We start from the raw sequence: 11,231 nt of genomic DNA, 5'->3' as shown, positions 1-11,231 counted from the left end.
AAAGAGTGGTACTCAGTGCTGATCCCTGTGGAACACCTTCCTTGAAAGGGCATGTTGGTATCAAACTTGAAATGATCTAGTGTGTAAACAATTCTTTATAAATATAGGAAGGTAGCCCCGCACACCAAGAGAGTAAAGATCTCTTAGTATGCCATGCCGCCAAGTGGTATCAAAAGCCTCCTCTATATATATAGATTTCATTTAGTTATTGGACAAATCTTGATCTACCCAAGAGTCATACATAAAAACCCCATCTGGGTCGCAATTTCAAAGATACCCACAATGGCACATCTGGCAAAGACAACCTGCCACACTAAGTCACTCAAATCTTTCATCTTGTCCATTCACCCTGAATTTCACTGCTCACCATCTCATAGTTAGCTTCTATTTCTTTCTACTAGATATATTTGAAATTGTATATTTTGGATTGGCATTAAAAGTAGGCATGCCACTATATACAGGACATTTAATGAACAAATTATTTTCATGGATCACGTTTACTGGTAATAAACATGGAACTACAATCTCATTTAAATTTTTTGAATTCAAACTCATTCTAAAGTACAAAATGAATAATACTTAACTTCAGGTAAGTTGTTAGTTTATTGGATATTGAGCTGTCCACAGATGGTTACAACTACTGAAACATCCCATGTCACAACCATTTTACACCCCATTTTGTTCCATTGTTCCATTTTGAGTGTTTCAACCCTGAATTTGGAGCTTTTTATCATCTTTGGGAAAACTATTTCCTGTGCAGTGTCTCCTAATTGTTTGCTTTACAGAATAACCTGATTTGCTTAACAAAGACTTGATAATGTTCTTGTTCATACTCTGGTATAACCATCAGGTCAGAGTTCACTCAAAGAGTATGCTACTGTACTCTCACTCAGCTATATCAGGCCACAGCTAGAGTTGAAATGCTGCTGGAAGAGTAGGGATTGTCAAAGTGGTTTAGAAAAAGAGCTATTCTCACACTTGGTAATTTTAACCTAGTAAGTTTTATGGGGGGACAGTTCAATAACTGATAACCTTTTTTTTTTTGAAAAATGTGTTGTCTTACCTCATGAACTGACCGGACACTGTACTTCTTCCCCACAATATTTAACCATATACCAAATTTCAATATATCTACGAAGTACTCAACAATGTGGATAACCAAACTTTACCAGTCATAATTTTCATGGAATACTTGATCACAGTTTAGATTTAATGGAGATTTGACAATATTACTCAGCTTTGTATAAATACCCTTACATATGAATTTCGCATTATAAAATTCCAAAAACTGACATTATCATGCCACTGTTTCCAATTCACTCACTGCAATCTCCTTACATATATCAAAACACTACTGAATAATATTCAGTAGTTTTGATATATGTAAATATATGTTTTGATATATATCTGCAGTCTCCTTACATATATCAAAACACTACTGAATAATATTCCCAGAAAGTATACCATAGCTTGAAATTTTTTGGGAGGTGAGGATATAGGCTGTTTTTGTTATTTGGTTTTTAGGAGCATTAGCAACTAAGGCCATATTGATCCACGGATATTTGGTGGTCATTCCCTGACCGTTCCGCATCCTCCATATTTGGTGGTTCATGGGCTCGAATCCCAGTCTAATCAAGAAGCACGTGCTACTCACTATTACTCCTGCCCATGGAGGCGCCAAGGATATAGGCAACGAAGACTGAAAATTAATTATGTAATTATTGTTTGCATCTAATTTCTCTATTCCATTCATACAAATGGTATGTTAAACAGGAGTAAATCATAAGGTACACTAAAATCAATTTAAAAACAATTTAATTAACAAGGAATGTATTATAATTTTTTTGCTACATTAAATAAAAAGCCATATGCACTTTTAAGACATTTATTATATGTAGGTATGACTGGGATATTTATTTACAATCAGTATGTTATTGATGACAATACACAGATGAAACATTCACTACATATTCTCCACACTCCACTTATATGCCTCTTCCTGCATGGCACTTTTACTGGCCCTTTGTTCAAAAATTCTTTTTTCAAATCCATTCGACCTGTCAACTCCATCCCATCTAAATCCTGGTTGAATGTTGTACCGATTTGGTGGTGGGGGTGGGCCTTTATACATGGGTTGCCCTAAAAAATAAACACCATCAATTAGTAAACAATTATGCAACCAATTTTTTCTTTATTAACTGAGCCAGACAGTCAAAAAAGTAGCAAATAACTTCATTAAATGTTGAGCAGTTCAAGCAACACAAATGTAACAAACAACATCATTCACATCAAATTAAACAAGAAATGATTGAAAAGTTCCAAGACTGATTTGTTAAAAATACCTGAACATGAAATAAAAACTTATTTTGTAACTTAGAATGTCTAAGATACTATGGTGAAAATTTTCAGGTCTGTGTCTCAAAAGTAAGCTGAAAAACAAGTTTTTGCATGCCACAGAAAATGAAACCAAAATTAGTAAATAGTCTTTATTAACATTACAAAAAGGTAGCAATATTTGAAAATTTCGAACAAGTAATTTGTTGCTGAATAATGTTGTGCACAACTACATACAATGTATCACAACTAGATTTGGCTAAGAGACAGCAAAACAAATTTATTTTCATCTAAAGAAACTTTTTATGGCATAAACTATTTATGCGGGGCTGTATGACAGTAAATTTCAATATGCATGCACTGGCTCAGCATAACTCCTAGGTGAAAGCTTCTTTGCATCACTTTCCAAAAACAATTTTTTTTTTTTTTTTTTAATGAAAACCCCAAACACGAGAGGTATTAGAACCTATAGTACTTAGTACCGTGCTTGGGTTGGAGGTTGAGAAGACAAAAGAAGATATTTGTTGACATTAGAGTTGAACTTCTGTAGACTAAGTTTTAGGAAATACATATGAAGGAAGGTTGTTCCAAAAAACGGCAGTTGAATGAATAAATGAGGAAGATGAAAAGTTGGTTCTGTGAGTTTGAAGTTGGACAGTAAATGAATGTTGGCAGCACGTGTTTGGACTGTTTTGAAAGAGAGAGCAGGAATTATAGAAGCAATTCAGAAGAATAGTAACCATGGAAGTATCTGTAGAAAAGGCAACCAGCTGAAACAGTATATGTCTATGAGACAGAGAGTGGAGAGACTCTGTTAGAGAGGAGTCATTGATTAACCTAACTGCCCTTTTCTGAATAGAAGCCTGAGAGAGGTTTTGGGGGCACTGCCCCAGATGTGGGAACAATATTCCATGGTGGGATGGATTTGCGATTTGTACGGAGTGAACAACTGTTTGGAAGAAAAGTAACGGCGAGAGCGAAAGAGAAAACCCGAGTTCTTTAAATGCAGAAGAAAGAATATTTCTAATGTGCTGGTGCACAAGAGAGATTAGAAGTCAGGGTTATCCCCAAAAGAGATATACCTTGCCTAGAAATCAGAGTGTCACCAAAGACAAGCACAGGATAAGAAGAATCCTTTTGCAAGATATAAGACAAGACTGAGTTTTAGAAGGAATGAAATCAATGAAGTTGTCATTGCCCCACTGGAGAATTACCTGGAGATTGGCATTTAAAGAATTGGTAGCGAATATTCGAGAAGTTGAAGCTGATTGAGCAGGACAAGGTTTCTCAAAATGGAAAGTGGAATGCAATGTGCTATCATTGGCAAAACTATGGATAGGATTTCCAGTCAATGGAAGAAGGTCATTAATACACAAGAAGAAAAGAGTGAGGAACGGAACTGAACTTTGGTGGACATCAGCATTAGTGGAGAAGTTAGAAGACTGGGAGTCATCTACCATCACCCACAGTGAGCGATTAGAGAGAAAACTGGATAACCAATTACAAAAAACTGTTGGCAAACCATTAGACATTTCTGCCAAACATGATCAAAAGCCTTTCAGATGTCAAGAGCAACTGCTTGTGTTTAACCAAACTTTTACACTGAATTTGTCCATAAATGGGTAACATAAGCCAGAATATCACCAATGGATCGACACTGACGGAATCCATACTGTTAATTGTTGATCAGACAGAAGGTTTCTAGGTAGTTTAAAAGTTGGCAGTTCATTAATTTCTCCTTTACTTTAGAAAGAGTAGAAGTAATGGCAATGGAATGATAATTGGATGGAAGGGATTTGTCACCCTTTTTAAGAACTGCCTGGATATGAGTAAATTTCCAAGCAGAAGGAAAAACACCTTGTAATAAGAAAGTGAAAAAAAGGCAGAAAAGAGCAGGAGCATGGGTTTTAAGGACAAGTGGAGAAATACCATCAAGACCTGGAACTTTCTTGGCATCAAGATTCATCAAAATCCTTCTGACATCCTTTTGACGGAAGACCACAAGGCACTGAATGGAGCGTGTTGGGAATGATAGGCGTTTTACCAAGATCATTAATACACGAGTTGGTAGAAAAATGAGATGCTAGCAGGTCAGTTTTATCCTTGGCAGAAGTGACAACAGAACATCTGGTTTTGACAGAGCTGGGAGCAGAGATGGGCAAAAGTTGCGGCCAATAGCTTTGGCAAGAGACCACAATGCTCGGCTACCATTAGGGCAAGAAGCAAGTTTTCTACTCTTAGCCTGTTCAAACATCTAGTTTGGACTGATTAATAACTGCTTTATAATTGTTGCGAGCTTTGGTGTAGTCAGAAAATGAAACTGAAGAATTGGAAACAAGCCAATTATGATATGCAATGTTCTTCTCTTGAACAGCCTTAGCACATTTATTGGAAAATCGAGGTTTAGATAAAGGACGAGATTTTAAAGTGGGGTGTGGAATTAAAGGATTTCATTCCTACAAGAATAATTTCACTGACATGATCTGAACAAATGTTGACATCAGAAGTTTTGAAACAGTAGTCCGACCAAGGAAAAGAAAAGAAATCTCGCAGGTCATCCCATCTTGCATTCTTGTAATGCCAAACAATACAAGGTTGGGAATAGTCATGAGATAAAGGCTCCATTTGTGAAGAGACAATCACCAATTTGCCATCTGAGGTACCTAAAGGACCACTCACTTTGACCGTGTACTTAGAAGGGTTATTTGTGAGGAAAAGATCAAGCGTGTTGGCAGGTTAGGATTATCCAGTATTCTTGTAAGTAAAGGAACAATCTGTGCAAGGTCATTAGAGATTGCAAAAGCCTCAGCATCTCGAACCAGCTGGGTCGGTGTGACTAGAAAACGGAAGCCAGCTGGAGTTGTGAACATTAAAATCACCAAGGAACATTACCTCACTGTTAGGAAAGTTGGACTGGAGAAAGTCAATTTGCAAAGAGAGGAAGTCAAAGTGCTCCAAGTAATTAGTGGAGTTGGGAGAATGGTAGAGACAACAGATGAATTTGACACAATGAGGTAGAGAGATTTTAAGCCAGAGAAGATCAAAAAGAGAAGATTCCAAATTACCAAGTCTCTGACAGGGAATATCAGAACAGACATGCACAAGTACCACCTTTGAAGTGACAGGAATCAGACAGCAAATAATTTGGGCAACTGAGACGAGCAGTAGTTGAATCAGCCGATAACTGAAATTTGGTCAGAAAAAGTACATGGGGTTTGGCAGATTGCAAGTGGAAATGGACATCGCTGAGATTAGAATCGAGGCCATGTATATTTGCGAAATGAATTAGGAAGTGTTTGGGAGTTTTAGATAAGCTTACTCTATTAGTTTCACAGATAAGCTTACTCTATTAGTTTGACAATTCATGGTGTATTCAATAGTAAGAAAAAGTGTGGGGTAATATGTATGTAATGAAGTAATGAAATTTTTGGATATGGCATACACATGGTAAGAATATACCCAGATTCTTGACATAACGTGGCCTCGACAATACCTTCTGCATACACACTACTCAGACTCTCTCCAGTCACTATCTGGCAGAATAGAGGTAGCAAGATTATACACTAGCTGATCCAGAAGACTCCTAAGAAGTTACCAGTAAGTTCGGTCCGATGTACTAACTAGCGGCCGGCCTGCAAACACCGTTTTAGAGCTGTACCCTCGAAATGTAAGGAAGATTGGATCTCGCCATGATGTTCATCATAACCTCAAAAGTCATCAGTCACCCGCATGATGGAAGAGATGGGGAAGGGTTGACCGGAACTTAGCTCTGGAGACTAAACATGGGTTCCACCACTTCAAGCCTCCAATAAGCAAAGTGGTGGTATTGCACCAGTTGATGAGTCATTTATCACCTAGTATTGCCTAGTAACACAGAGGGACAGCATTCCTCTATATGGTGTGGGCACCACACCTCGACCCCTGCTTACCTGAGTGGTCACCCACAGTGCTTGTGCATGGGAGTTATACCCAGGATTACTAACAGTTCCACCATCGTGAAGGGACAAGTAGAGGATTTAGCTGTCACAGACCTTCCGGACTTCGCCGAAATTGGGTCCACTTAATTTGAATGTCATTCGAATATCAGTTCCATCAGCATTTTAGACTCCCAGGTAGCAAGTACAGCTTGTCTAGCATATCTGAGAGAATGTCTGTGACAACCTCAAGGACCTATATACTGCACACTCTAAAGTCTGTTACATTGTCAATAAGATAGGCTGTTTCACCATATATTATCAAACACAAAATACATAACTGAAAGTTAATAATATTGCAGAAAATAAAATGTAACATCGAAAAAAAGAAAAGAATTAAACTAATGGGGCACCAAATGTATTTGAAAAAGCAGCCCAAATGCTGTGCTGAAATAGAACAGTTTGTGACATTTTCCAGATTGTGATAGCTGTTAGTCAATTACAAACCAGATAATTGAATTTGCTGTACAAAAATTATTTCTTAACATTTCAGCAAATGTTCACTATGAGACAATTCAAGTTTGTACATAGTTGTGAAATTTGTGATTATTCTTGATCAGCTGAACATACAACTATGAATTTATTTTTTGTATCAAAGCAGCTGCTTATTTTAAGCCAAAACTGAGAATGTTAGTAACCAATTTTGGCAGAATTCTATAAGGCTTTGACCAAGAATTAAAAAAGGTTTGCTGGCACTTGTCCAAGATTTCATTTAAAAAAAAGTTCTTGTTACTATATATATATATATATATATATATATATATATATATATATATATAATTTTTTTTCCCCCCTCTGGCATGGATAGGCTTGAAAAGGTTCTTTTTTGCTGTTTTCATTCCAGGTTACAGATTAAAAGCAATTTTTCTCATTTTAAGTTCAGACATTTCGAACTATTTTTTTTTTCAGATTTCCCTTCCAATATTTTACACAATTTTGGAAGTTAACTACCACTGCTCTATATTTTTTAGCTCTCTCACCATACATTTAAACAAATATTAATTTCTTTTATATCAACAAAAATTTGTTTTGCACATGATTATGTTAATTTCCTACAGGTACATAACAGGCAGAAACATAACAGTGACACACTGCTAAGTTCTGCATGCAATATCTCGTTTTGAGATAAGTAGAGTATAGAAAATGCAATTTATGCATTACCCTTTGATTTTGTTTGATGTTTCTTTTTCTTTTTATGAATAAATTCAAGCATTGGATCCCCTTCTCGCTCCTGTTCCTTTAGATGAAGGTCAAGGTCTGGGTCATCTTCATAACGTGCAAGTGGTTTGGACATTTCATACAGTTCTTCTTCTAAGCGTTTCTTCTGCTCTTCCATTTGTTTCAGTCTGAAAATATCAAAATAATAATTAGGTATTTACCTTAGAAATGATTGCAAAGTCATGTGATCGTAAGACACACAAGGTTAATAATAAATATACATTGCAAATATAAATATTTAGAAATCATGATGTAATGTAGTTTCTGCAAAGTAAAATATGTATTCATTTGAACTATTTTCAATAATATCTTTGTGAATTTTCCTAAAATTAGTAAAATTAATTGACACTAACAGATAAAGTTTAACCAAAAGTTAAGGAGAAAAAGGATTAAAATAGTATTATAATGTAAACAAAGAGTTAGTAAAGATTCTTCTTTAAGTAAAATAATACGTGCTTGACAACTAGCCATAAAATAAGCAGGACTTATATACAAAATAAATACACTAATAAATCAAATTTAGAGTTACTGATGTTGGAATAATGGTAAACCGAGAATTTTTTTTTTTTTTTTTTTAGATAGCACTGTATGATACTGTGCTTTGGGAAGCATAAGAGGAATATAAGACACCTGTTAAACACAGGTGTCTTGTATAGTAAATCAATCAGCATGTTCTGGTTTTAGGAAAAAGATACGAGTCATTGTTAAGAATGGAAGAAGGGGGGGGGGGAAGTAAAATTCTGAGCTTGAATCTGAACTGTGAACCGAGGGAATAAAGCTGACAGGTTTGCAAAGATTACAGATTTAAACACAAAGGACAATAAATATGAAAATATTTAAAGAATGGGATAACTGATTAACATAATCCCTTTCATTTGAATAAAATAAAAAGAATCCTACAGGGCATTTTTAGAATTTATATAAGGGTGACTAAAGAACAGTTAGGGAGTTGTTTTAATTTTGTGTTAACAAGATACATCAAAAATTAAGCATGTACATACCCTCTTCCCCATTCACTATATTTTTTTTGCTTTTCAGCTTCCTTCTTTTCTTCTTCTTTCTTTTTCTGATGTTCTTTTTTGAGATCACGTTTCTGTCCAGTACTTCTGTCTCTGTATACCACCTCTGCATTTCTTCCAGAAACTTCATCATTTAACTAAAAAAATAAAGTATATCTATCACAATTGTACAAAATTCAGAAGTTAAATATGGAAGTAAGTATATATGATCAATGGGGACATGTATGAAAGTTAAGATAACTGTGTGGAGAAAGGTGCATTTAGGAATAATCTCTAGGATGGAAGAAAGATCACATTTTATGAAGATTTCCTATGTGTGGAAAGCTGGAGGTTCAGGTGTCCCTCTTTGTGGAGCATGCTTTGTCCACATATAGGATCTTTGTAGAAAACTGTTCATGGAGGAATATCAGTTTTCATCAATTCATGCATCTTTTAAACACAGAAGACTGCCTGTGGTGCAACAGGCCACTCCAAGTGCCCATGGTAACCACGGTTCACCGGCGACAGTGCCTACAATGGGCACATCAGCATCGAAACTGGACCTTGAGTGATTGGAAGATTTAACATAAAAGAAAAGATATTATCAACACATGCTTCTAGTAAGTGATGGTGCAATTATTGTGTATCTTGGCAGCATATGTGGACTACCATGATCAATAGTCTGAAATGACAGCTCATCGCACACAATTGATAATTCACATCACATTCTGTCCTCTGTGACATACAGTAAAGTGATATTAATAATACTGCTTGGTTATTCTTCTCTGGCTCCAGAGCAGAATAACCAACTGCAAACTGCACTGGTTCAGAAGGACTTACTTCTATTAGAACTTTATTGTCAGGGAAACAGGAAATATTTTTTGTAATAAAGATAGGTGGACTAGAACAAAGGTATGTCTGCCAAGAGCAACAATTAATGATGTCACCAACAGACTGTCAGATTTTAAAGGGGTAGAGAGAATATTATTCATTTGGGGACTAATGATGTTCTTTTTAAGTGTGTGCTTGTTGCGCACCCGCGATCTGACAATTTGTTAGCCAAATAAAGGACCATGCTGAAGAACTGAAGCCTATAACAGCTACAAATTGATCTGTAATAATGCCACAGAAAAGGTTAGGCTGGCAAAGGCAGATTACGAGAAATCACTGGCAAAGAGAGCGAAGAGTGGGGATAAGGAATTCTTTGGGCCCGAGTAAGGCTCCTGGGGTTGATGGCATATATACTATAATTTTAAGGGAGGCCACAAGTGAGTGCATTGAATCATTGAGGCTAATTATGAGAACATCACTAGACTCAGGAGAGATTCCGTTGGATTGGAAAAGTGCAAATGTATCTCCAATACATAGGGGCTAATACTAAGAATGTAGTGGCAAATTACCAACCAGTCAGTTAACTTCAGTAGTAGGGAAAATCATGGAGGCAACAATCAAGGGTGGAATTCAGGATCATTTAGATAGAAATGGAATTCTGAAGGATATGTAGCATGAGTTTGTAAAGGGAAAATCATGTTTAACAAATCTGGTTAGCTATTTTGACAGGGTCACTCAATTTAGGAAATAATTTCGACATTGTTTATTTGGATTTCAGCAAAACATTTGACTCAAACCCACATGAGCAGTTACTGTATAAGCTGGAACAGGTTGGAATCACAGGGAAAATCCTTAGATGGATAGCATGATGGCTTCAGGGCAGGTTGTAATAAATGGTTATTCTTTAGATTGGGTTAATTTAAGAGTTGAGATTCTCAGGGATCACTGTTGTTTTTGATTTTCTTAAATGACATTGATGAGGGAAAAGAGGGCATGATTTCTAAATTTCCAGATGGTGTAAAGATTGGTAGAGTAGTTAATGTTCACTGCCAAGCAGAGCTTCTTCAGAGTGACCCAGATAGATTTCAGGGAAGGTCAGAAAAGTGGCAGCTAAGTTTTAATCCAGCAAAGTGCAAGGTCTCACACCTGAGGAACAGTAACTCCAAAATAACTTATACACTTGGAGTTGAACTAAAGTCAGTAGTGGAAGAAAGGGCCTTGGGAGGTACGATACAGTCACACGTGAAATTCTCTAAGCATCGTTTGTTTGTTTGTTATTTGGTTTTTAGGAGCATTAGCAACTAAGGCCATATTGCTCTGGGGATATGCGGTGGTAATTCCCTGACCTTTCCGCATCCTCTGTATTTGGTGGTCATGGGCTCGAACCCCAGTCTAATCAAGAAGCGTGTGCTACGCACTGCCACTCCTGCCCACCTCGCTATGGAGGCGCTCCAAGCAGTGTAGACAGGTTGCAAGGAAGGCCCAATGGTGTCCTATCAATGATTTATTGAACATTTGCTAGTAGAGATAAGGACATCATAATCTCCTTATATAAGGCTATTGTTAGACCACACTTGGAATACTGTGTTCAAGTATGGAGACCAACTTAAAAAAAAAAGAAAAAAAAAAAAAAAAGCTCTTGAAAGGGCCCAAAGACAGGTAACTTGCCTGGTGAGATCGGCAAAAGGATATCCATATGAGGAAAGCCTTTGAACATGTGGGTTGCACAGCTTGGAAACTAGGCACCTTAGAGGAGACTTGACCATGGTGTTTAAGGTTCTGAGAGGTGGATAAAATGAATCAGGATGAAATTTTCATGGTTATAAATTATTCTAGAACTAAAGGTCATAAATTCAAGATACAGGGGGAGAAGCTT

At 36.6% G+C, this 11,231-nt stretch overlaps 1 protein-coding gene across 3 annotated transcripts in view; it reads right to left on the bottom strand.

Annotated features, from left to right (window-relative positions):
• Positions 1 to 1,853: 1,853 nt before the first annotated feature.
• Positions 1,854 to 11,231, bottom strand: part of LOC150080145 (uncharacterized) — a 118,892-nt gene continuing 109,514 nt past the window's right edge. For all 3 annotated transcript variants that reach the window (XM_090382164.1, XM_090382165.1, XM_090382166.1), the window contains 3 exons: positions 8,528 to 8,682; positions 7,470 to 7,654; positions 1,854 to 2,139 (listed from right to left, as the gene is read on the bottom strand). In XM_090382164.1, the coding sequence (XP_090238290.1) occupies positions 1,964 to 2,139; positions 7,470 to 7,654; positions 8,528 to 8,682 (516 nt within the window). In that variant the 3' untranslated portion in view covers positions 1,854 to 1,963. The remainder of the gene's footprint in view (positions 2,140 to 7,469; positions 7,655 to 8,527; positions 8,683 to 11,231) is intronic.

Source organism: Mastigoproctus giganteus, chromosome 9 (genome assembly GCF_048544385.1).
Source record: "Mastigoproctus giganteus isolate SK-2022 chromosome 9, ASM4854438v1, whole genome shotgun sequence".
Taxonomy (NCBI): Eukaryota; Metazoa; Arthropoda; class Arachnida; order Uropygi; family Thelyphonidae; genus Mastigoproctus; species Mastigoproctus giganteus.
The sequence above is the reverse complement of the archived record's forward strand: the minus strand, read 5'-3'. Positions and strand labels throughout refer to the sequence as shown.